General features: G+C 39.6%; 1 protein-coding gene across 3 annotated transcripts in view; it reads left to right on the plus strand.

Annotated features, from left to right (window-relative positions):
• The window catches only part of LOC134226539 (uncharacterized), a 710,533-nt gene that overhangs the window by 567,620 nt on the left and 115,816 nt on the right, over nucleotides 1-27,097 (plus strand). For all 3 annotated transcript variants that reach the window (XM_062707374.1, XM_062707375.1, XM_062707376.1), the window contains 2 exons: nucleotides 11,550-11,659; nucleotides 20,991-21,156. In XM_062707374.1, coding sequence (XP_062563358.1) covers nucleotides 11,550-11,659; nucleotides 20,991-21,156 — 276 coding nt within the window. The remainder of the gene's footprint in view (nucleotides 1-11,549; nucleotides 11,660-20,990; nucleotides 21,157-27,097) is intronic.

The following is a 27,097-nucleotide window of genomic DNA, read 5'->3' on the forward strand; positions in this document are numbered from 1 at the left end:
TGGTTTTACAGTATTGATTAAGTCAAAATTTGAAAAAAAATGCTTGGATTTATTTTTTATTTGGTGGGATACTTAATTATGTATCCACATCTGCCAGAATTGATATTATTAGATCAACATTTGAAAATCATAGTTTCTGCTTTTATAGAAATATTCAAGAATCGAACAATGATTACAAAATAAGCATCGTATTCTCGAAAATATAAGAGCACACGCTAACTTTCGCCTACTCAATGACTGAGTAAAATTTTATTGCCATCTCTTTTCTTCTCACGGAAATTTTACTCATTTTCCGTCAAAAGCAGGACAACTCAAAACAATGAGTAATCCTGCTTTTGACAGAAATTGAGTAAAATTTCCGTGGGAAGAAAAAAGATGGCAACACAATTTTACTCAGTCACTGCAAGTGCATGCAAGGCAAATGATTCTTGTCATATTGTATTCGGCTTCGGATAAAGGTTTGTCGCTAGGTGCGTTTGTCAGTAACAAACTCTATTGATGACAAAGAGTATATTGTTAGGCGTTGTCCGAATATTGATTCCCTGTTCCTCACATATTGTGCAAATAGTCAAAGAAGAGCTTATTAGCTTAATTAGCAGTTGAACATCTTAGTTGCACACATCATAGTCATGATTGGTCGAGAAACAGCAAATATGCCCAGCTCACCAATTAGATAATATTCTTGGGATACAAAAAAGTTATTCTTATTGTATACTTGCTTCGGAGTATCCAATTCATGGTCAACAACGATGCTGGTCACGTGCTTATAGTCAATTTAGGATTAGGAGAGGAAAATTAGTTTAACACTCATTGTTTTAAGAGACCGAGGAATGCTCTGCATCTCCGTGAGCGCTACGGAAAAGGGATCGTTGGTTGAGAAGGTAATTCATGTGAAACCCTTTGTTAATATAATTGTAAACGAATTTATTTTGAAAGCAAGAAGATGAAAACTGTGTTTCAAATCAATCCAACGCAAGATCAATGTGCTTCGTTTAATAATCTTCTACAACACGATCGATTCCGCACTAAATAATTTTGAGCTCTTCGATGCAGACATTAGTTTTATCACTTCGCGTTCTCCTACACTAGCTGGCGTGATTAGCATCAACACGATCGATTGCACACTGGTTAAACAAATTTTTGCTACGCGAGGTAGATTTTTTTCACTTCGCGTTCTCCCGGACTAGCTGCCGTCCCATGACCAGCAGCAACACGATCGATTCCGCATTCATATTATGCAAATAGTAAAAAAAATATCACAAAATTTAAATCATGGAAACATTGAAGTTTTACAGAAGAAAACTACTTACGTATTTGTCGACTAAGAATGGGGTTATACAGTAAGCGTTAATAGGAAAAATGTATAACCTAAATTTTGCTATCAACTTAACGATTTTGTTCAGCGGCGCAGCCAAAAATTTTTATTATATAAAATATGGATTAGTTTAAATTTGTTTCGAAATTCCGCGGAATTCCGTTAAATTTCATTAGAAGCTAGTTTTTTCTAGCGAAATTTTTGACTTTTTACGAAACGAAACGAAATCAAGAAATCAGATTTCGCTACTCTTAAATTCCGCGAAATTCCGCGGAATTTCGTTTCGAACCACCTGAAACGAAATTTTTCGAAATACCGCATATGCTTAATCCCTCCAGGAGTTCTACCAAGAATTACAAATACTTGGCGTTGTAACTTGTGGAACATGTGTAAAAATAGAAAATTGTTCCGATACGAACTTCCCTCAAAGTACCAAACATAATCGCTTGGCCTCGGTAGCGCAATCATGGCGTCAGTATCGGTCCGAGTACCGGCCTACGGCGAAAAACGAAATTTTCCTACAAGATTCTGATTTTCCTATTAGTGATTCAAAATGGGCATTTTATTCAAGATAAAGGTTAATCGTAGATAAATTTTCTTAAATCTGCAACACAATATCGCTTGGCGTCGGTGGTGCAAAACAATATCGCTTGGCGTCGGTGGTGCAATCATGGCGTCAGTACCGGTCCGAGCGTTGGCTTTCGGCGAAAAGGGAAATTTTGCCGCAAGATTCTGATTTTGATTTCAATGCTATTGATGATTCAGAATGCGCATTTTATTCGAGACAAGGTTGATCCAAGATAAATTTTCTTCAAACTGCAAAACATAATCGCTTGGCGATGGCACAAAGTTGCCGTCGGTAACATAATCACAGACACGTGTATCGGTCCGAGTAGAGGCCGTCGACAGGTGGTAGCTGTAGAAAATTTGTTACCTTTGGTGACGTCTACATCGATTTGGCTGTCGTCGACGAAAAGTGAAATTGTCTCGCAAGATTTTGAATCTGCTTTTGTTGCTATTAGTTAACTATTGAAAACGTGCATTATTGAAAACAAATTGGTTCTTTTCAGGACCACCATTTTATACAAGAGAAGGTTGATCCGAGATAAATTTTCTTCAAGCTTAGCTTAGCTTAGCTTAGACTGCACCACTATAGGATTTCGGGCGGTCATTAATCGAAAATGTCATGTCTTCCGAATTATTTTAAAATATTTTCTCTCCATTGTCAATACTCTAATTAAGAGAAATTCTGAATTTGAAGTCTCTAGGTGCACTAGTTCCAAAGATATAAGGTGGCAAAGTCAGAAATGGGTAAAAAAGTTAGCAAATTTTCTGAAAAAATATTTTATTTTCAACTATTTATTGAAATATTTTTTAAATGTTTTTTCTTCAATGTTAATACATCATTACAAAGGTTATTGTATAAGCTTTTAAATGGTGTGCAAAAACTAATGGTTACACTGTGAAAAAAATTGAAAAAATGCGGAAGCAATATTTTTTTCCAAAAACGACGCTATTTTCAACTTTGATAGTGAAGAACTTTTTTTTTCCTCAGGAATCCCCGGGTTCTTTTATGATACACATCAAGGACAAAGCTTCGACTAAAATGTCCCGAAAGAATTTCTTGCCAGTATTTGCAATTAACAGAGTTAAGTCACTCTGATTTTTTTTTCATTTGTTTTTTTACCGTGTTTTGCCTCTCTCGTACTCCAAGGTTAATGCTCATTCCAAAAACGAATGTTTGATAGAAGGCCCGGAGACCCCTAGTGGTATATATCAACCAACTCAGCGCGAAGAATTGAGGTGATGTCTGTAGTGTGTGCATGCGCGTTCGTATGTAAAATGTGCGCAAAAGAACGCAATCGCCATTTAGACACTTATTTGTGTCCGATTTTCGCAACAAGTTTCATTCGACGGGAAATCTAGTCCCATCGTTTCCTATTGAAAATGGGTCAGACTGAACTATGCGCTCAAAGGGTATGGTCAAAATACATTTATTGGTAATAACTTCGACTTTATTTATAACCATTTGAGCTCATTTAATTAACTTTTCAAAGGAGTAAATGAATAAAACCCCCAATGCAATGCAGCACAACGGTAACGGAAGGATTTAACAGTTCGCTCATATATTTCCTGTCAAATTTTTACTGTTTCCGTCGCCATTCCGCTGAAATGCGTTTGGGGCTTGAGTGGTTTGAGTCATTCTCTAAACCTAATTTTCTGAGCTATTCATTAGCTACTGATGGAGAACTAAATATGAGATTTCATAATATGTAAATATTTATAAATCTCCTGGAATCAATAATTCCTGACATGTTTTTGCAAAAGTAAAGACGAACAATATCTTGAAGTTAGAACGGAGCGTATGAAATTCCTGCTAGTGTTCATGAATGTCTGGCTAATGGTAGGAAATATTTATTCACCATCTACACTTTGAGGTTCACTGGCTGAACAACCAGCGGAAAGTCAATATAAAACAGTTGAAGAAATTTAGAACTCATAATGCAAGAAAATGATCAAGAGAGGCAAATGATATTTTCCTTCGTGCCTTGGCATATGAATCAGATCCATTTTAAGCTCGATTTGGATAACACGAGGAGACGTTGGAAAAATTTTTCACTTAGTTATTCTTACTATGCTATGCGTAATTTTGTAATATTTGAAGATTTTCAAAAAGTTCTTTATCTTCTAATACTTTAGATGAATTTATTCATCTTCCATCGTTGATGGAATTGAAGAAAATATCATTGAAGACTTAAACCTTGACACAGAAAAAGAATGATGCTGTATATAACTTGTAGAAATCATGAAAACAAATCAAAAGTAATTCAAATAGTGTTGTTATTTAAATTAAAAGAAATTTGCTTTTCGGAAGAATGGAGCATTTCTTACATTCCACAATGAATGTCCACATTTTTTGAGAATATATTAATCTCATTTTTGAATAATCTTGTACACGTAAAAATGTCATGGATTGCGATTTCTAATTTGCTAATACCCTTTTCAAAAGTTATTTTCAATTCTGATTATTTGATTAACATTTAATGCTTTATGATCCTTCAGATCCTAGTACTTTATCAAACAAATTGTTCTAAATACAAATTGTGAGGCATGAGAGTGAGAACAAAAATATCACGGAATGTCATGAAATTAATGTCATTTAACATGATCGCCGCCATAATGTCCATAAATTGCTGAACTTAGTTTTTGTACAGCCCCCTTCCTTCTCCTTAAGAAAACGCACGAAATTTCAACTTCCCAAATAGGTTTGCTTTGTCACGTTAATCGAACCTATGAAAAAAATAATTACGTAATTCATAGACGATCCCCAAAGGGGGGGGGGTTGGAAATTGTATATTCATGCTATTTCGACCATACACAGCTAAAACTAAGTGGAAAATCACTTTAAAAGTCCAATTTTATTTTTGACCGCTCGCTTGTATGGGGATCCCCCATAGTGTGCACATATCAATGGTTGCTACTCCGTGATGGATCAGATCTGGTGCAAATTGCACTTCGATACAAGTGGATAGTGGTTGGGATTTACCATCTATTCTTGAAGTGCACGTTTCAGCAGCTCGCAAATGTGCTCACAATAACGGCGCCGGTCTTACAGTCAGTTGGGAAAGGGAGGGAATGTTAGTGTGTGATTATTGTTGCTACTAGAGACCAAGGATACCTCTGCAACTCCATTATTACCATGGGAAGGAAATTATGTTAGTTGGGTGGGGTAATCAGTAACATAGATCGGGACTCACTTTGGAAATGATGTGATCTATGAAACTTCTATACAACAGTATTAGCATCTATTTGGGAGCCGTAAGCATTTTTTCTGGGTTTTTCAACCCCCCTCCTACCATGTAAGATTTTTTTTATATGGTGCGTAAGAAAACTACATACCCCCATTATCTTGTTCAATTATTCATCCTTCGCGGGGATAAACAATCAATCACTTGAACGTGAACGATTGTTCATTGTGCCCGCGTCATCATTACTTTAACGTAAGGAAAGTAGAAAAAGCGGGATTGTAATTGAAAATAAGCAAATATTCACGGCTGTTCAACCAAATTGACAGTAATCGGAAAGCTAATGTCAATCTTCTCTTCTTCTTCATTGGCATTACATCCCCCACTGGGACATTGCCGCCTCGCAGCTTAGTGTTCAATTAGCACTTCCACAGTTATTAACTGCGAGGTTTCTAAGCCAAGTTACCATTTCGGCATTCGTATATCATGAGGCTAACACGATGATACTTTTATGCCCAAGGAAGTCGAGACAATTTCCAATCAGAAAATTGTCTAGACCGGCACCGGGAATCGAACCCAGCCACCCTCAGCATGGTCTTGCTTTGTAGCCACGCGTCTTACCGCACGGCTAAGGAGGGCCCCCAATCAATGTCAATCAGTAACATTTAATTTATCTCATTTCGAGTTTAAATACGAATGCACAGCCAGGCATATTTTGTTGATATATACGTATATTTTACATATACACAGGATTCTTTCTGTTTTTACACGATTTTTGGCGAGTGTGACTTCAATTTCTCATCAAAATCATCGCAGCATGTTTCAAAAAAAATCTTAAATAAATCAAAGAAAAATCACATGGTAATTACAATGCGTCTAACATTTAGGATTACTGCAAAATTGAAAAAAAAATAAATCGTGTACAAACAGCATCCTGTGTAGGTTTATTTTTCTTTGCTTCCTTTTGTGTGGATTATGAGTATGTTTTTATTTAATTTTCTAACTATTGTTCACTCTTATGAATATCATTATTGCAGTAGTTATGCATTGTCTAAAAAGCACGAGTAAGATTTATTTCCGTTTACATAAAAGTAGAATTGTGTTGAAGCAAAAACATAACTACAGCAACGGAAAGTTTTGTAGAAACAACGTTTCGTAGATTACTTTAAAAAAACAATACCTATTGAGTGAAACAGGCCAAAAGTTTTATATTGTAACGACAATGGCTTCTAGTTTGCTGTTCGCGTGGAAAGTCGTTTGTAAAATGAATAGAGATGTGATCTGAGAGTGACAACGAAGTTGTACATGGATGAATGTTTCAAGATACGGACTTTATATAATATTTGTTAGCACAGAAGTAAGGTAGTGGCTCGATTTAGCTACTCTATATTTGTAGTAGTTTGATAACATCTTTCTTATGGTTTAAAAGCATTCAAAGCTGACAATTGTCTTGGGTTTTTAACTGAAATATTTGCGGTAATTTTGGTGAAGAGAAGTCCAAGCAGTGTACCTAATCGAAATAAATAAAACAAAAAATAAGATAGATTGTCATATAAAACTGTACAGACTCTAATGAGATATCTGAAAATAATTGTGACGGCATTTTAAACAGTGGCATGTATATTACATGAGTATAATCTGAACTCCTTTAAATTGTTATCAATCAAAAATCGTGCCTCGTGAAGGATTAGTAATATGTGGTGGAAAAGCTCTGTTTTGATGAAGGCCTTGCGGAAAGGAATGATGGTGGGATGATCCTTGATTACTTTCGTTTAGAGAAAAGCTTTTTTTTTTCAATTTTCTGACGGGAGCTAAACAAATTTGCTTCTGCATTTTCAGAATAGCTTACTATGATTCTGATCCGAGATAAGTTTTCTTCAAAGTACAAAACATAATCGCTTGTTGACGGCAGAAAGTTGCCATCGGTAGTGATATCAAAATCACGCGTCGGATGGAGAAGGTGCAAAAACAAAAATTCGCTTGTATGCGTCTATAGCGTTCCAGTGACAATGACATTGACGTCAGTAGCAGCCAAATAAATTTTTGGTAAACATGGCTGCATCTTATTCAAGTGTGCCTGGGCTCAATCTCAGTCGTGCCAGTTGCTATTTTCTAAAGTGAAAAATGTTAGCACTGTACTTTATGAAAAAAACACCCTAATATAGAAAACAAAAAAGCATTGCACTGCTTATTAAAAGTATGTCATGGACATGGTCCATGTTATAATACAACATCCGCCATTACGCATTTTTGTCTAAGGTAACCCTCAGAGACTTGGGAAGATTTACTGTCCTAAAAAATCCGTTGCTCTTGATTTTCCAGCAAAAGGTTCAATTATTATTGCTTCTAATCCCATCATATCCCTTATTCAATTGGCACTCTCATTCGCTTCCAATCGCATTTAATTTGTGTTTTCGCGTGAACTATACATTTTTACCCACATATCTCAATACTACTCTCATCATAGTTTATTCAAACAGATTACAACTTAATTCAATCATTTAATCATTGCTAGCTATGAAGCAGCTTCTCTCCGTAGCTCATCAAAAAAGCACATTGCAATAAAACGAGAACGTCCCGCCCTTGTAATCGGTTGGCCATATCTGGATCGAGAAAAGTTTCTGACTAATCCTCGAACTAAACCACTTTTGTTAGCATCAGCGCCTATCAGAGTGGGCCATAAAAATGTGTACAGTTGTCGAAGACATGAAGGAAAAGGAGAAAGTTAGAAATCCCTTAAAAAGCCGGAACGAATTTTTATATAATCAGCAATAAATGTGCATTTGATTCAAGATGTATTTTTTCCCTTTTGCTCATTCTATATCGCTGTTGACAAGTTCAATCTATCGAACCTAATTTGGCTTCTGAAGCACAAACAATAAATTTGTTGTGGAAAACTTGTTTTTCAAATCTTGTTTCCCCTTTCCATAGAATCCGTTAGCAACAACAACTGAACTAGCAAATCTAATATTTTATCTGCTTTTTTCACCGGATGTTTCGACCCTCAAATTTGCATACAGTTTTACTTTCTACGTATCAATATCCTCCCTTAGTTAGTTTTTGTTTAGGATTTACTACCACCTAGACTCTATTTGGTCAATAGCAAAAAATAAGTGATTAGTTCCACAGTGAATTTGAAATCCACAACAGGTTTTTCTCATTCTCATTTTCAATAAGCAAAAACTGACGTAATACTCATTCAGTGCTGAAACTTAAACCGATCGTTAAGCATAAGTAAGGAAATGATTCTACCATTGTGTCACCACCTTTTAACTAGTGGTTCTCTCAGCTCGTTCTGTTGAAAAAAGTACGTGGTTTCCAAGGTGGCTGATTTGTGGCTTTATTGAACTATCACTTTAATAACTCTTAGCTGCTTAAACTGAAATTGAAGCCTTTATGTACAGCTTTGTGGCTCGAAAAAGGCAAAATGCAAACCAGATAGTTATGTCCGGCCCACCGCCAGCAATAGTTCACTGTTCGGGTCATTTCCAGGAAAACAAAACAAACCAACCGAGCGAGCACCTCCTTAAACAGCAGAGTGCTTCAAAGCTTACGAGACTGTTGTTCATCTCGTTGCAGTCGGTAACAAATGTTCACCGAATTTCACTTCTGGGATGAGCTTCAGATAGCTGGCAGCTACGGCAGGATTATGAAATAACGGGGAGCAAACAGTTGCACTGTTTTAGAAGTGATGTCTCGCCCACATCGTACGTAACGCCGACTAAGAGGGGAAATGTTCTGCCACGGGTGCTCGAGCGTATTCGAAAATAAATAGATTTTCCTTATAAAACTGCTATACAGCAACGAAAGATCCGCCACGCGACTTTGTTGGCGACGCGTAATCCGTGAATAGTGCCTTAGCAGATACATTCAGCGTAAACATTTTTCCCCTCAGGACTCTGCCCACCATTATAATAGGGTAAATCACTACTTGGGCCTATGGACCCGGTTCCCGGCTCACTGCACAGAAAACTAATGATTTATACTGTTTCGAAGCCGTAGGTTTATGATTGATAATTTTTAAAAAGTCTCCCATTTATTTTTCACAATATTCAATATCTTAAAATCACTTGTTTTACTCCTAATTGATCCAATTGTAGAAAATAAAAATGCAGATTTCAAAATCTCACTCGCCGATGCCACACCACTGAGCCGGAGTGATTCTTTCCACTTTTACAAAACGGTATCATCAAATAAACACCTACCTGAAAATCGTCCTAGTGCTCGTTACAATCATTGCTTCAAGCTTTTAATCACCACACCATAATGCTCCACACACGCACTTCAATCTAATCACTAGAACGTATCACTAGAACTTATATAAACATAATTAGAATACATTTAAAAATGTATTCTCAAACCGAACAAAAAATCACCTCGGCCCAAAAACTTCTAGCCGCACCGTGCTGCCAAAAGGCCAGGAGAATGAAAATGATCCTTCATCGTTGATAGGAAAACTGTTTAATATGTTGACGCTATCATGTTATTTATAATTTTCTCGATTTCAAAAGGTGAAAAAAATATTGTTTTTAAGTATTTGGAAAAAAATTGGATGAGTAAATATATCTTCTCAACCAAATAAAAATGATTATGACAGGGTTCGTAATGCTCACTCAATCTCAGGAGCACATGATTTTCCCTCACAAAAGTTTTCGGGGAGAAATCGCTTTTCGGGAAAGAAAAACAGCCTGGAGAGTGATAACAATTTTTCGCTCACTTTGATTGCCGCTAAACGTTGGTTTGCTCTTTTTCTTTCATATTCGAGTCTTTTCGTGGCATCATCAATGCAAATGGTAGTAGCTTATGTGGAACAAATAACCTCACGCTTTCATACAGATAGCGTGGTGGTGTGGATAAAGTAAGCACATCCCCACAGCTATTATTGTTACTATTCTGGGTTCGAATCCCGACGCGGCCATACAATTTTGTAATTGTTCTGCGATAATTCTCCCGAAAAGTGAGTGAGAAGTAAAAGTAATGAAATGAAAAAGGATTTTCATCTAATAGGCAAGATTTTCGTTCATCTTCCATTGCTAATTCTAGAGAAAAGATTGATGGGTGAAAGATGATCCTCAACATAAACAACGAAACAAGAATTTCCCTTGGCCCGAAAAACGCTTGCTTTGGTCTCATTGAAACGAAAAGTCGAAACCCTGATTATGAATGATACCATCTGGCATCTTGTTGTCGTGGAACGTGCATATTTTTGTTTACGTCGCATTTTCTACCGTCCCGAGAGAGAATGAGAGAGAAATGTTGAGAGATTGAGTGAGATTTTGCTTAGGCCGGGAACTGGTTTTTGTGATATGCCGAATGGAAATCGCTATGACTGAAATGAGTGCTGCACCTCGTTAATTTAAATCAAATAAAAGCTTTCTTGAACGATATTTAGCACGAATAGCTATTTTTTAAGCAGAAGTGAACCCCAATGCAGTATTATACAGCCCACAAAATTCAGGAAAAGTTGCTTCCTGTCATAAATATCAATTGAATAATGCAGTCGTACGCATGTTAGGCCGGGAATGGGGTAAGAAACCCTATCTGTTGTTTTTGCACTGTTGTGTAGGGGGCGTACAAGTTTAGTGAAGATTTTTCGGTACCGGGTACTCTGGTTGTTTTACTTTTCATCCCATCGCTTCCGGTCCGCTCACAGTCTTGAAACCAGCATTTTTCTGAACCAAATACGGCCAATCCTTGTTTTTGCATATGCTCTATAATTTCTCGTCATTTTTGATGTTGCTAGAGACAGAAACTAAACGCAAAAAATGGGTGCTGCTAATCAGCTTATCTTTTGACCGCGAGACACAACATGTTTAGAAACGATTCAACTTTTTTTCAACCTTGGTTACTTAGTATGTAAATTTCAAATCAGGTCACACATACTTTATATTGGAATTATTTTTAAAAAATCCAGCTTTGGAATTCATGACTATAACAAAAAATATTCGTTCCATAACATGGTACAGATTTATGAAGAATTTTCATCCATTCTTACGAGCAACTACTCCAAAATAGTAAACACAAAGCTCTTTTCGGGGTTCAGAAAAGGGGAAGTTTGTCGATGTCTGACATGATATACCAAAAATTGTTATTTGCCAAACTTGATTAATTTTATTACTCTTCTACAAGACAAGATACACTATCTGTTCCTATTTCCTTCGAAATGTATATTCTACAAGCATCTTACCTCATTAGACGAAAAGAATCATCCATGACCTCATCCAACCCACAATTCTATTTAATCGTTGTTTAGTGTTCTACCCATGCCCGCTTATTTCATTCGCTTCTCAGCTATCAGTTTTAAGTAGATACTGTTCAATAATATATATCCATACGCAAATATAGTTCCAATATATCGTAGCAATAGCACAGAATATTTAGCATTCACCTTATAACCACCCTATATACTATGCCGAAACACGTTAAAAAATGTGCTGTCACCCTCCTGACGATTGGTGTTTGTTCATCTGTTTAAACTCTACTTGCAGAACCATCGCCACTGTATGAGAACAACCACTATCACGAGGAATGTTTGAGGTGCAACTCATGCGGTCTCAACTTAACCGGCCCCAACCAGAAGAGAGCAAGACGTTTCAAGGTAATTGCGTCAAGGGTGGCTTAGAACGAAGGGGTTTCAATATGAGCGGAAATGCTCAGTGAATTATCCCAACATTCGGCACTGCACTAGAAATTATGACTAAAATAAAAACTCAAAAAAAAAATAAAAAATTTCCTTGAATACATCAATATTAGCAATGAACAATTACAAAATTTTCCGCAAAATAAATATAATTTTCCAATAAAAAATTTAAAATTTTCCAGAAAATAATCAATAAAGAGCAATTCAAAAAATGTGAACATTTAAAAAAAGATATATAAAGAAGCAATAAAACTGAGCATTGTTTCATAGATAACCCCTTCTTTAAAAGCGTTTAAAGTTCATGGAAAATTTTATCAATTTTATTGCTTTTTTGTATCTTTTATGGAAATTTTCTTATTTGTTTATTGCTCTTTATTGATTATTTTGTGGAAATTTTAAAAATTTTAAAAATAATTGCAGAAATCAGAAATTGTCAGTTTGGTCAAAATGCATGGTTGAAAAATACATTCGACTTGAAAAAAAATATATAATTTATACGAATAAAAGTAATGTCTTCATGTATGAATGAATGAGATTCCTTTTAAAAAAATATTTTATAATCAAATCACGCATCCGAAAGATATTCAATTTGCCTCAAAGAGCTAATCGCGGTGGAGGTTGGAACACAGTAAATTTAAGTTTTGAGATTAATAATGGAGAAATGATTTTGTCAAGTTGTAATTTTTTTTTCGCGATGTACTAGATCATCCAAACTGTCCTTGAGTCCAGAACTTGGGCTCTACAAGTTACCATTCAAGCTTTTTCGTCACTCCAAGCTTGGATATGTATTCAACCATATCCATATCATATTCTTAAAGAGTAAGAGACATGGTCAGATGGTTTTGGATATCCTGAGTCATCCAAACCGTCATTGAGTCAAGAACTTGCGATCTACAAGCACGATTCTAGCTTTTTCCGTTATTCCAAGCTTGAATATGTATTCAAATATGTTCGTAAAGACCAAGAGACATAATTGCCAGTTCGGAGGTGAACTAGCCTTGGGCTAAAAACCTCTTTAATAAAGATTATAATAATAATAACATAATTGCCACTGGAAACTTGGATATGTAGTCAGTTATGTCCATAACATACTCCAGAAGACCATTAGCCATGTTAATATGGTTTTGGGATATCCCGTGTCATCCAACCCGTCCTTGAGTTGAGAACATGCGATCAACAGCCACCACTCTAGCTTTTTTCGTTGCTTCAAGTTTGGATATGTATTCAACTATATCCATAATATATTCGTGAAAATCAGGAGTTATGGTTAGATGGTTGTGGGGTTTGAGTAAAATGCCTTCAGCGTGTGTTTATAGAATCAAACCTCAGCGTGACAATCGGCGAGCAGCAAGCCATGACCCTGCCTCCTCTGGTCAGATCTCCGCAGCGAGCACACGTATCCACGGAGAGTCGTTGTCATAGTTTCGTTCCGGCCAGTTAGGGCCAAACATTTTGGTGATCCTGCCAGTCTATTTTTTAGATCGTGTCGCTGATTTTATGGAGGAGTTGAATTCAAGTGGTTAAATTGTGAATAGTGATATATTTTAGTTTGCCAAATCATAAGGCGCGTCTGTAAGACCGTCGGAAAGGTTTGTGGTTTACAAAACAACAGGACGCGTCTCGAAAATTGTCGCAAAATGGTTTGTGGTTTGTAAAATCACAAGACGCGTCTCGAAGACCGTCGGATAGTGGTTTGTGGTGCGCCAAATCACAAGGCGTCTCAAAGATCGTCGATGAAAGGTTCGTGGTTTGCAAAATAACAAGACGCGCCTCGAAGACCGTTGAAAAATGGTTTGTGGTTTGCAAAATTACAAGACGCGTCTCGGAGACCGTCGGAAAATGGTTTGTAGTGGCACGTCTGAAAAACCGCTGGAAAAATGGTTTGTGATTTGAAGAACGACAAGGCTCGCCTGGAAGACCGATGGAAAATGGTTCGTGGTTTAGAAAACTAAATGGCGTGTCTGCAAGGTGTTTAAAAAATGTATTGAAGTTTGTAGAACTACAAGGTGCGATCCTGCGATCATTGATTTTGATTAAAACAAATTAAGATTTCATGTTGCCAGTTGGCGGCGACGAATTTGAATTGGGTCTGGATTGGATTTGGATTGGATTTGGATTGGATTTGGATTGGATTTGGATTGGATTTGGATTGGATTTGGATTGGATTTGGATTGGATTTGGATTGGATTTGGATTGGATTGGTTGGATTGGTTTGGATTGGTTTGGATTGGTTTGGATTGGTTTGGATTGGTTTGGATTGGATGGTTGGATTGGATATGGATTGGTTGGTTTGGATTGGTTTGGATTGGTTTGGATTGGTTTGGTTGGTTTGGATTGGTTTGGATTGGTTTGGTTGGTTTGGTTGGTTTGGATTGGTTTGGATTGGTTTGGATTGGTTTGGATTGGTTTGGTTGGTTTGGATTGGTTTGGTTGGTTTGGTTGGTTTGGATTGGTTTGGATTGGTTGGTTTGGATTGGTTTGGTTGGTTTGGTTGGTTTGGTTGGTTTGGATTGGTTTGGATTGGTTTGGATTGGTTTGGTTGGTTTGGATTGGTTTGGATTGGTTTGGTTGGTTTGGATTGGTTTGGATTGGTTTGGATTGGTTTGGATTGGTTTGGATTGGTTTGGATTGGTTTGGATTGGTTTGGTTGGTTTGGATTGGTTTGGATTGGTTTGGATTGGTTTGGTTGGTTTGGATTGGTTTGGATTGGTTTGGATTGGTTTGGATTGGTTTGGATTGGTTTGGTTGGTTTGGATTGGTTTGGATTGGTTTGGATTGGTTTGGTTGGTTTGGATTGGTTTGGATTGGTTTGGTTGGTTTGGTTGGTTTGGTTGGTTTGGATTGGTTTGGATTGGTTTGGATTGGTTTGGATTGGTTTGGATTGGATTTGGATTGGTTTGGATTGGTTTGGATTGGTTTGGATTGGTTTGGATTGGTTTGGATTGGTTTGGTTGGTTTGGATTGGTTTGGATTGGTTTGGATTGGTTTGGATTGGTTTGGATTGGTTTGGATTGGTTTGGATTGGTTTGGATTGGTTTGGATTGGTTTGGATTGGTTTGGATTGGTTTGGATTGGTTTGGATTGGTTTGGTTGGTTTGGATTGGTTTGGTTGGTTTGGATTGGTTTGGTTGGTTTGGATTGGTTTGGATTGGTTTGGATTGGTTTGGATTGGTTTGGATTGGTTTGGATTGGTTTGGTTGGTTTGGATTGGTTTGGTTGGTTTGGATTGGTTTGGTTGGTTTGGATTGGTTTGGATTGGTTTGGATTGGTTTGGATTGGTTTGGATTGGTTTGGATTGGTTTGGATTGGTTTGGATTGGTTTGGATTGGTTTGGATTGGTTTGGATTGGTTTGGATTGGTTTGGATTGGTTTGGATTGGTTTGGATTGGTTTGGATTGGTTTGGATTGGTTTGGATTGGTTTGGATTGGTTTGGATTGGTTTGGTTGGTTTGGATTGGTTTGGATTGGTTTGGATTGGTTTGGATTGGTTTGGATTGGTTTGGATTGGTTTGGATTGGTTTGGATTGGTTTGGATTGGTTTGGTTGGTTTGGATTGGTTTGGTTGGTTTGGATTGGTTTGGATTGGTTTGGATTGGTTTGGATTGGTTTGGATTGGTTTGGTTGGTTTGGTTGGTTTGGATTGGTTTGGTTGGTTTGGATTGGTTTGGATTGGTTTGGATTGGTTTGGATTGGTTTGGATTGGTTTGGATTGGTTTGGATTGGTTTGGATTGGTTTGGTTGGTTTGGATTGGTTTGGTTGGTTTGGATTGGTTTGGATTGGTTTGGATTGGTTTGGATTGGTTTGGATTGGTTTGGATTGGTTTGGATTGGTTTGGATTGGTTTGGATTGGTTTGGATTGGTTTGGATTGGTTTGGATTGGTTTGGATTGGTTTGGATTGGTTTGGATTGGTTTGGATTGGTTTGGATTGGTTTGGATTGGTTTGGATTGGTTTGGATTGGTTTGGATTGGTTTGGATTGGTTTGGATTGGTTTGGATTGGTTTGGATTGGTTTGGATTGGTTGGATTGGTTTGGATTGGTTTGGATTGGTTTGGATTGGTTTGGATTGGTTTGGATTGGTTTGGATTGGTTGGTTTGGATTGGTTTGGATTGGTTTGGATTGGTTTGGATTGGTTTGGTTGGTTTGGATTGGTTTGGATTGGTTTGGATTGGTTTGGTTGGTTTGGATTGGTTTGGATTGGTTTGGATTGGTTTGGATTGGTTTGGATTGGTTTGGATTGGTTTGGATTGGTTTGGATTGGTTTGGATTGGTTTGGATTGGTTTGGATTGGTTTGGATTGGTTTGGATTGGTTTGGATTGGTTTGGATTGGTTTGGATTGGTTTGGATTGGTTTGGATTGGTTTGGATTGGTTTGGATTGGTTTGGATTGGTTTGGATTGGATTTGGATTGGATTTGGATTGGATTTGGATTGGATATGAATTGGATTTGGATTGGATTTGAAATGGTGAGGGGAATGTGGGGTTTGATACATTCCTATGGATCTCGGAACATCTTTAGATGGTTTCAGGGTATCCTGGGTCATCAAAACCTGGTGGGCTTCGTGGTCGTGTGGTTAGCGACATCAATGGTCTGGACGCGTGTGCTAGGGAGTGTGGGTTCGATTCCCACCCCGGTAAGGAGGAAACTTCGAAAAATCTCTGGGTGTTATGTGTCCTGTCCGATGTCCCATCCTAGGTGTTAATTGTTCAGTCTGTACGACCACTGGTTGAAGACGGTGGTCTTGTCACTTTTTTTACATGCTTCATACTGGCCTGGCTTTTATATTTTTATATTGTCGAAAAGGCGAAATAGAGTGCTAATGGTTACTTGAGGTTTCCGTAGCTCAAAGCTCCAATATATCGGCAGCAACATTTAAAATTTTCTCAAAATTGATATATTTGTACGTATGTGATTATTAAAGTTGAATATATCGGCACCAACATTTAAAAAGGGCAAAACTGCTTTTGTAAGCATGAGCTACTCACGTCGTTGGCGAGCAAATTTGAGCTCACTTACGCACTCACCACTGATGGAAGCAACGAACCCGCTTCTTTAATTAAACTGCGCTGGATTGCGTGGGAAGCCTCGAATTAGTCCACCAGCGACGTGAGAAGGTCTTGTTAACAGAAGCAGTTTTGCAGCAGATGTGATGAAACAGGTTTAACCATATTTCGAGACATTCAAAGACAAGAAACGCTACTTTGAAAGCTTAAGATCGTAGATTCTAAGCTAAAAGACAGTTTAAATGAACTAGAACTGTGTCTGTGTTGTCTCATGGATGAATACATACAAAAAATATATGTAACGAAAAAAGCTTTTCAGTTGGAGTCCCAAACTCAAGGACAGTTTTGTTGGCCTACAGAATATCCCAACCGCAAGGATAATAACTTCGAAAAGATGTAATGAAAATGGTTTAACACGTATCGAAACTATGAGTAGCGGAAAACGCTACAATCACAACTGTTGATTGCAAGTCCCAAATTCAAGAAAAGTTTGGACTATTCAGAATATTTAAAAACTATCCTATAATAATCTATCTTGGTTATACAGGAGATGTAACGCACATTGTTGGATACATATCGAAACTTTGAACAACAGATGATGTAGAAAATATAGAAAATATTCTACGATGTATATTGACCAACAAGGAGCTGTATAGTTAAATAAATTTAGAAACATTAAGTGACGAAAGAGCTACTAAGCAGCTGTAAATTTCAAGTCTAGAACTCAAGGATAGATTGGATAACTCAGAATATCTCAAAATATCTTACGATATCCGTAGGCCTCCCAGTAGGTGTAATGGATATAATTGAATGCATATTGAAGCTTTGATTACCTTTGAGAACTCTCTCAAGGACAGTTTGGATAGCCCGGAATATCTTAGAACTATTCTACGATATCCGTTAACCTCTCGAGATGTGTAATGGAGATAATTGATGCATTCAATTGAAGCATTGAGTACTGAAAAACAATTTTCTTGCAGCCGTAGATCTCAAGTTCCGACCTTAAGGTCAGTTTAGATGACTGTTGATCTCTCAGCAGATGTAGCAGATATAATAGAAAACATATCGAAGCTTTGAGTATCGAAAAAACGACGTCTAAAAAGCTGTACATCTCAAGCCCTGAACTCAATAATTGTTTGTATAACCCAGAATATTCCAGAACTACCTTGCGGTGCTTTTATCACCTTCTAAAAGATGTAATGAACACGAGGTTGAATACTCAAATAAACTTTGAGTAACGTCATCTGGCTGATCGACAGCAGAGACAATTCATTCCGCATTGTGTACCGCTCCCCACCAACCTTTCCTCGCAAGCTACAGTCCTGGTTGCAGTAGAAGCAACAAAGTTAGTTAGTTGACCGGCACCCTGTATGGTCCACATCACAGACGATCATGTACGACCACATCATTTCAGCGTCAACACTCCCTAAGCGTCCGAAATATGAATTTGCACGAAACATATGTAGATAGATTATTGTAGAGTACGGCTGACGTTTATTTACTACTAGCAGACCCGACGAACTTCGTTTCGCCTAAAACTGATTTATTCTCTTATTAGATCTCGAGTTATGCAGAAATTTCTGTTTTATTCGTATTGGAGCCCCCCTTACCAAAGCGGGGAGGTATCTTGAAGCATCTAAGAACCTTCCCCGGTCTCAAAAACCTCTGCATACAAATTTTAACACCGATCGGATCAGCAGTTTCAGAGTCTATAAAGTTCAGACAGACAGAAATTATTTTTTATTGTATACTAGCTTTATGTACCCGGCCTTGCTCGGAATTGCCAGTTTGATTCGCAGTTTTTTTTTCACAATCGGAAAATGAATAAACCAATTGGTCAACAGGATAATTGCGTTATCTTATCGATACTTCATCATTTGATCAAAAGAAGGCAGATTTCATTTGAAAACATTGACTGATTTTGGAAAAGGGAGCGAATCCATAATCGCCATATTCCGGGCAAACGTCTATTTCTAAAGAAGGACAAACATCCACCGATGCCTTATTCCGAGCAAACGTCTATTTTAAAGAAGGGATCACATTCACCATCCAGAAGGAAACACATTAATCATTGCTTTTTACGTTGGGCAAACCATGATTTCGATAAATGGTTGAATTGATCGATAACTAAACAATACAATAATGGGTTCAGAAGTTAGGCTGGAGCACACACACAAACATACAAACATTGAGTTTTATATATCTCGGCAACTTATTCAAAACGACGTATGTGATTTTGTAAACAAAGATGCATACGTCGATTTGTCAAATATGATGACACTCCCACGCAAACCAATACAACGAACATGTAGCCGAAACCTCCCCCTACCTGTATGTGGCGATAGTTTGCGTGGGAGTGCTATCAGATTGCAGAAATCAACGTTTAAATTTTTGTTTACTTAATCACATACGTCACATACGTTGAATAAGTATCCGAGATATATAGATAGCTAATAGCTATATGTATCCGGCTTTGCTAGGGACTGAAAAGTAAATTATAGAATTAAAATGTCCAATGCTGTAGCACGAAACCCACAGAGGTAGATCTACCGCTCATAGAATTGAACCTTTGTATCAATATATTTTTATATCTTTGTTTGGCCCTACCTTTTCAATAAACATCTTCCAAAAATAGAGAATAAGTGTACCAAATCTGGTTGGAATTTATCCTGGGAGTTACACTGAATTGCTCATTTTTAAAGACAACCCTTCCCCCATAACTTTCCCTTTTCCAAAATGACCCTCCACCTTCTTTGTTATCTTCTCCTTAGAATAGAAAATGTGTGCACCAAATTTGGCTGAAATTGGTCCTGGGAGTTGGGTGTTACACTGAATTGCTCTTTTTCTAAAGACAACCCTTCCCCTTACCCTCCCCTTTTCCCAATGATCATCCCACCCTTTGTTATTTTCTCCTTAGGATAGAGAATGTGTGTACCAAATTTGGATGAAAGCGGTCCAGGGTTCAAAAGAAACACTGAATTGCCTGTTTTCTGAACAATACCCCTCCCCAGACCCCTCCCTCTTTCCCAAATTACACTTCCATGTGATCGACTTCTCTTAGTGAATACGTGTACAATATTTGGTTGATATGGGTACTGGAAGTTGGGAGTAACACTGAATTGCTCGTTTTATAAAGACAACCCCTCCCCCATACCCTCCCTCTTTTACAATGACCGCCCCACCCCATTTGTTATCTTTTCTTTAGGGTAGAGAATGTGTGTATCAAATTTGGTTGAAATCGGTGCAGGGGTTCAGAATTTACTCTAAATTACCCGTTTTCTGAACAATATCCTCCTCAGACCCCTCCCCTTTCCCAAAATCTCTCATATGATTGTTTCCTTATAGTGAATATGTGTACAAAATTTGGTTGAAATCGGTCCTGGGAGATGAAAGTTACACATAATTGTTCGTTTTCTAAACAAAACCCCTCCCCTTTCCTAAATGACCCTCCCACCCCTTTGTTAACTTCCCTGAGGATAGAGAACGTGTGTACCAAATTTGGGTGGATTCGGCCTAGTGGTTCAGAAGTAGTTAGCGAACATACATACATAGATTGGTTTTTATATATATAGAAGAAGATAGATAAAGATAATGTTCATTGGATCATGACAGACTTGATTAGTTATATTGTTTTCTATCTCGTAAATGTCAAGTCGCTGCCATTACCGGGCGCAAAATTCGATCTACATTGACAATTTTTATCGGTATAAATCTATGAATATTTCATTAGTTTACCATGTATGAAAAAAATAAAAATTTCCAGGGATTGGTATTTTCTGGTAAATGGTTTTGAGGGAATGAAGCTTTCTGGGAATTATTACATTCTGGCCAAGTGGGCTTCTGGCGATTACTTTTCTGGAGAATGGTTTTTGGTGGACATTATCATACAATCTGAATACCTACCAATTTAGCATTTACCAGTTGACGAACGGGATTACTATAACAAAAGCTGCACATGGATATGATTTTGATTGAAAGTTTATTTTCAAAGCTCATAATACTAGGCTTTTCATTGTTCCGTCATATCGCTCAAACAATGAAGCATCATTAGCAGGTGCCGATAACTGTGCAACTGCCAAAAATATCCCATTATTTTGCTATCACAAAATTTAGTGCTGCTCAGAATGAGCCTTCCCAGGCTCTCAAATTAGCACGAAAATGTAATTCAACTCAAACTTTTTCCCGGACTTCCCACCCGAATATCGTGCCTATAAAAGTGAACCAACAACTTTCGACAATAAATCAATGCTTGTTATTAATGCGGCCATATCCTTTATCCAACAGAATCAAATCCTCTGCGATCTACACTTCGCAGACGTGGCCCTAATGGAGTGCTCGGACTTTATGCAACAGCTGCGCAGCTTTAAGCCACAATCTTTGGGATGTGCTGTGGCCCGGCGGAAAAGTTCGACCACGCTCATCTTCCCGCTCCCGCCGCAAGCTTGTTCAGGTGAGTTTGTTAATGCTTTGTGAGAATGCAATACGAGCGAGATAATAGCATTGTCATTGGGGTAAAGGATAATGAATGGTGGTTACTAACCTTCTGTAATGTCTGCCATCCAGCGACTGTTTCTTCCAAACTCTTCGTTGAACCTTGTTGGTAAATTTAACCAGCGCGTGCCAGATTTTATAAAATTTGCCAAAATCCAAATACACAATATGGGACTAACATAGTCTTTGGATATACAAAATTAAAATGGGCCAAGCGACGAAATTGGACTATAGTTTTTTTTCATATTTAGGCAGGCATATTTATATTTTTCTCACTATATGCAGACAAGTGTTATTTTCAGGCGAATATGGAATTCCTTCAACTCGTAGTTTCAAATTTATTTGATCAGAAGTATAAAATGAAATCGAAATTTAGGAAGGACCGGTTTCATATTTGTAGGTTTTTTTTGTCACCAATGAGTAAACGTTAGCAAACAGAGCCGAGCATATTGCTGGGGTGGAAAACAGAACAGTTTTCTTATGTCCCTTTATTTGTGAGGCACAATCAGCACTGAAGCAGCATGTAATAAGTAACACGGATAATACCGTTCACACCGGAACAGACATCACTTTGGCGATAAACCCTGAAAGGATGACGAAACATAATGAAACCATATTTACTTCAATGCATTTATTGTGTATGGAAAGCAAGGATCGGATGGGACTCTTCCGGGAAGGATTCCACTGGTTACGGTGATAATGAAAACGGTTCGATTCGAACACGAATCACGACCACTGACCTGTGATTTGAATCTCTGATAACCAACCAGAACCGGCGCATTGATTCCTGGGTTTGCTTTCTTTTCTTGGGTTTGAGTTTCTTTTGTGCGTTCGACAAAGGGCTGTCAAAGTTTTCCATGTGGTACAATGATTTCCTCTTTGCGAAACGGGTTTATCGAGGATATGCCAGCGAGCCACAAGCTGGATTTGTCATCTGGTGATAAAGTTTTCTCATCAGCAGTTTATCCATTTCGTTTATTGAATGGATTCAGTTCGTTCTTTATTCGTCGTGGTAACATTCATTTTTAGTTGTGTTTAGTTAGTGAACTAACTGACTCGCTAAGCTTCGTATCAATTAATTAGCTGATTCTAAGCGTTTACATAAATAATGAGTTTTTCTTCAAACATTCGCTAAGATATTCAAACTGCTGATTCAGTTTGAATAACTGTTTCTAGTTGACTTGAATGTTCTGACATTAAACACCAGACAGATTAAATATCTACACTCATGCGTTTTTTGTTTCCACTAAAACTTATCTAAAACTAAAAAATATAGCAAATTTTTCTATACTCCGTAGCAAAACTTCTATACTCTAGAAAGGAGGCTTCCGAGCCTCTTGAAAGGAGGCTTCCGAGCCTCTTGAAAGGAGGCTTCCGAGCCGCTTGAAAGGAGGCTTCCGAGCCCCTTGAAAGGAGGCTTCGAGCCTCTTGATAGGAGGCTTCGAGCCTCTTGAAAGGAGGCTTCCAGGCCTCTTGAAAGGAGGCTTCGAGCCTCTTGAAAGGAGGCTTCGAGCCTCTTGAAAGGAGGCTTCCAGGCCTCTTGAAAGGAGGCTTCCAGGCCTCTTGAAAGAGGCTTCCAGGCCTCTTGAAGGAGGCTTCCAGGCCTCTTGAAGGAGGCTTCCAGGCCTCTTGAAGGAGGCTTCAAACCTCTTGAAAGGAGGCTTCCAGGCCTCTTGAAAGGAGGCTTCCAGGCCTCTTGAAGGAGGCTTCCAGGCCTCTTGAAGGAGGCTTCAGGCCTCTTGAAGGAGGCTTCCGAGCCTCTTGAAAGGAGGCTTCCAGGCCTCTTGAAGGAGGCTTCCAGGCCCCTTGAAGGAGGCTTCCGGGCCTCTTGATGGGAGGCTTCCAGGCCTCTTGAAGGAGGCTTCCGGGCCTCTTGAAAGGAGGCTTCCGAGCCTCTTGAAAGGAGGCTTCCAGGCCTCTTGAAGGAGGCTTCGGGCCTCTTGAAAGGAGGCTTCCGAGCCTCTTGAAGGAGGCTTCCAGCCTCTTGAAGGAGGCTTCCAGGCCTCTTGAAGGAGGCTTCCGAGCCTCTTGAAAGGAGGCTTCCAGGCCTCTTGAAAGGAGGCTTCCGGGCCTCTTGAAGGAGGCTTCCAGGCCTCTTGAAGGAGGCTTCCAGGCCTCTTGAAAGGAGGCTTCCAGGCCTCTTGAAGGAGGCTTCCAGGCCTCTTGAAGGAGGCTTCAGGCCTCTTGAAAGGAGGCTTCCAGGCCTCTTGAAGGAGGCTTCCAGGCCTCTTGAAAGGAGGCTTCCAGGCCTCTTGAAGGAGGCTTCCAGGCCTCTTGAAAGGAGGCTTCGAGCCTCTTGAAGGAGGCTTCCAGGCCTCTTGAAAGGAGGCTTCCGAGCCTCTTGAAGGAGGCTTCTGAGGCCTCTTGAAAGGAGGCTTCTGAGCCTCTTGAAAGGAGGCTTCCAGGCCTCTTGAAGGAGGCTTCCAGGCCTCTTGAAGGAGGCTTCTGAGGCCTCTTGAAGGAGGCTGGGGCCTCTTGAAAGGAGGCTTCCAGGCCTCTTGAAGGAGGCTTCCGAGCCTCTTGAAGGAGGCTTCCAGGCCTCTTGAAGGAGGCTTCCGGGCCTCTTGAAAGGAGGCTTCCGAGCCTCTTGAAAGGAGGCTTCCAGGCCTCTTGAAAGGAGGCTTCCGAGGCCTCTTGAAAGGAGGCTTCCAGGCCTCTTGAAGGAGGCTTCCGAGCCTCTTGAAAGGAGGCTTCCAGGCCTCTTGAAAGGAGGCTTCCAGGCCTCTTGAAAGGAGGCTTCCAGGCCTCTTGAAGGAGGCTTCTGAGCCTCTTGAAGGAGGCTTCCGGGCCTCTTGAAGGAGGCTTCCAGGCCTCTTGAAAGGAGGCTTCCGAACTCTTGAAGGAGGTTTCCAGGACTCTTGAAAGGAGGCTTCCGGGCCTCTTGAAAGGAGGCTTCCGGGCCTCTTGAAAGGAGGCTTCCGGGCCTCTTGAAAGGAGGCTTCCAAGCCTCTTGAAAGGAGGCTTCCGGGCCTCTTGAAAGGAGGCTACCAAGCCTTTTGAAAGGAGGCTACCAAGCCTCTTGAAAGGAGGCTACCAAGCCTCTTGAAAGGAGGCTACCAAGCCTCTTGAAAGGAGGCTACCAAGCCTCTTGAAAGGAGGCTACCAAGCCTCTTGAAAGGAGGCCACAGAGCCTATTGAAAGGAGGCTACAGAGCCTCTTGAAAGGAGAATACAGAGCCTCTTGAAAGGAGGCTACAGAGCCTCTTGAAAGGAGGCTACAGAGCCTCTTGAAAGGAGGCTGCAAGCCTCTTGAAAGGAGGCTACCAAGCCTCTTGAAAGGAGGCTGCAAGCCTCTTGAAAGGAGGCTGCAAGCCTCTTGAAAGGAGGCTACCAAGCCTCTTGAAAGGAGGCTGCAAGCCTCTTGAAAGGAGGCTGCAAGCCTCTTGAAAGGAGGCTGCAAGCCTCTTGAAAGGAGGCTGCAAGCCTCTTGAAAGGAGGCTGCAAGCCTCTTGAAAGGAGGCTACCAAGCCTCTTGAAAGGAGGCTGCAAGCCTCTTGAAAGGAGGCTGCAAGCCTCTTGAAAGGAGGCTGCAAGCCTCTTGAAAGGAGGCTACCAAGCCTCTTGAAAGGAGGCTGCAAGCCTCTTGAAAGGAGGCTGCAAGCCTCTTGAAAGGAGGCTACCAAGCCTCTTGAAAGGAGGCTGCAAGCCTCTTGAAAGGAGGCTGCAAGCCTCTTGAAAGGAGGCTGCAAGCCTCTTGAAAGGAGGCTGCAAGCCTCTTGAAAGGAGGCTGCAAGCCTCTTGAAAGGAGGCTGCAAGCCTCTTGAAAGGAGGCTGCAAGCCTCTTGAAAGGAGGCTACCAAGCCTCTTGAAAGGAGGCTACCAAGCCTCTTGAAAGGAGGCTACCAAGCCTCTTGAAAGGAGGCTGCCAAGCCTCTTGAAAGGAGGCTACCGAGACTTTCAAGCCTCTTCAAAGGAGGCTTCCGAGCCTATTTAAAGGAGGCTTCCGAGCCTCTTTAAAGGAGGCTTCCGAGCTTTTTTAAATGAGACTTCCGAGCCTTTTGAAAGGAGGCTTCCGAGCCTCTTGAAAGCCAAGCTTTTTAAAAGAAGGCTCCCGAGCCTCTTCAAAGGAAGTTATCTGACATATTGTCATTTGAATGACATTTTGCCTCACATACCCCATACCTCAGGAATGTCTTGTTAGACAAAGTTGTAGGCACATTTAATCACTACAAGATCGTCATACCTCTTGAAATGATAGCAAACTTTTGAAAATAGTTCTGGGAAAAATAATACAAACGAATGCAAATGACATTTTACAAAACTGTTGTAGACCTTCCAGGTACGTATTGTCTTCGGCAAAGTCTTTCGTCATCTATCAGGCTATATGATAACGTATGACCCATTTGGCAGATATTTTGTCCAAATCGGTCATATGTTTGCTATTTGTGTCTGCTGTTAAACTACAAGTATGTATTACTCAGCTTTTTCGTATCTGTCAAGTGTCAAAAATTATGCAGGGTGACCCACGACTGGAGACACTGCATATGTCAAATGTTGAAACCTTTTTATTCAATCTTGTCGGCAGTCATAGATTTTGTTACTTAATTCAGCATATTAGCTAAGAATCGGCAGGAGCTTGTTTTAGCTGGCTGGTGCTTTTTAAATCAACGCCCCCTACGCAAAATAAATTATTAACGTTTTTCACGTTTTTATCACCATCTCAGGCAATATTGACCTTGTTACCATCACGTTTGAAAACTCCTCTTTGCCAGTTACAAAAATGTGAGGAAAGTTCACTTTCCATCGCCTGTAAAGGTTCTTCCTGCACCCATATCACCTGTGTTACTCCACTTTAAATAGTTGCACAAAGTCCGCATAGTTTCCTATCCCCGATATCGAACAGACAACGATCACGATGCCAAACTCAATTTCCTTCTTTTGCAGCGAGAAAAGCGTCTTCTATAAGTAGATCATCCCTTCTGCTGTTTGCTAAGTCGAAAGCGGAGTTCTTCTTTTGACCCTTTTACGTATCCATCTTTTCATAAAGTTCCACCAAAGCCACCTACCACCATGCGACTCATCAATCAATTTACTTTCGTTCGGCAGTGAACTAAAAGTTCCCTACAGGGTATTTGGCACGAACAGTTGGTGCAGCATCAATATTTGGGCCGTGGTTTCCCATGCTTTAGGTAAGGAACTGCTCGGAGCTTTACGACTATTTATGTATTGCTCAATGAGTTTAGTTTAATACGATTTTACACAAACACACATTATAATGATTATCAATCGTTAAAAAATCACTTGAAAAAAGTCTTCAGTTCAAAATGGGCTATCCGTTTTAAAATATTTTGTGTACGAGAATTTGCAGTACATGCCATTGTTCTGCGGTTTGCCTCATGGAACTGCTTCTACTTCCACTATGTTCCTTCCATAAGCAAATCCGGACTGCCACGAGCATCAGTTCTATCTGTTCCAATAATTGATGATTGAATACACTATGTCTTCCATCATGGAGGCAAACAACTATAACCGTCATCATGTATCCGACTAGCATAAAAACAAATTATGCAAAATATGTACACGTACATGGCACTGCCTCGGCCCAAGCGGGAAGACGAGGTCGAACGAACCACGCGCCCCAGGTCGTTGTTGGTGTTATCGAGCGACCTTCACACTTACTGGCACCACAGCGGCGACCGTCAAAGCCCCGGTAATTGATTTTACTGCCTCTCATCTTAATCGCCGTTTTATCGGTTTTAATTTAAACCATCATCATCATCAGGATCGATCGGATCGATGCCTATGGCACGAAGGGATATTGTTCCGCTTTGCATCTAAGTGAAAAAGCAGCAACCGATAATGACAACATCATCCTGCAGCAGGACTTTTAGACTGGGTATACCCTTCTGTATAGGTATTTGAACATTAGGCATAAAGATATTTCGAATATGAACTTTTAGT

Source organism: Armigeres subalbatus, chromosome 3 (genome assembly GCF_024139115.2).
Source record: "Armigeres subalbatus isolate Guangzhou_Male chromosome 3, GZ_Asu_2, whole genome shotgun sequence".
Lineage (NCBI taxonomy): Eukaryota > Metazoa > Arthropoda > Insecta > Diptera > Culicidae > Armigeres > Armigeres subalbatus.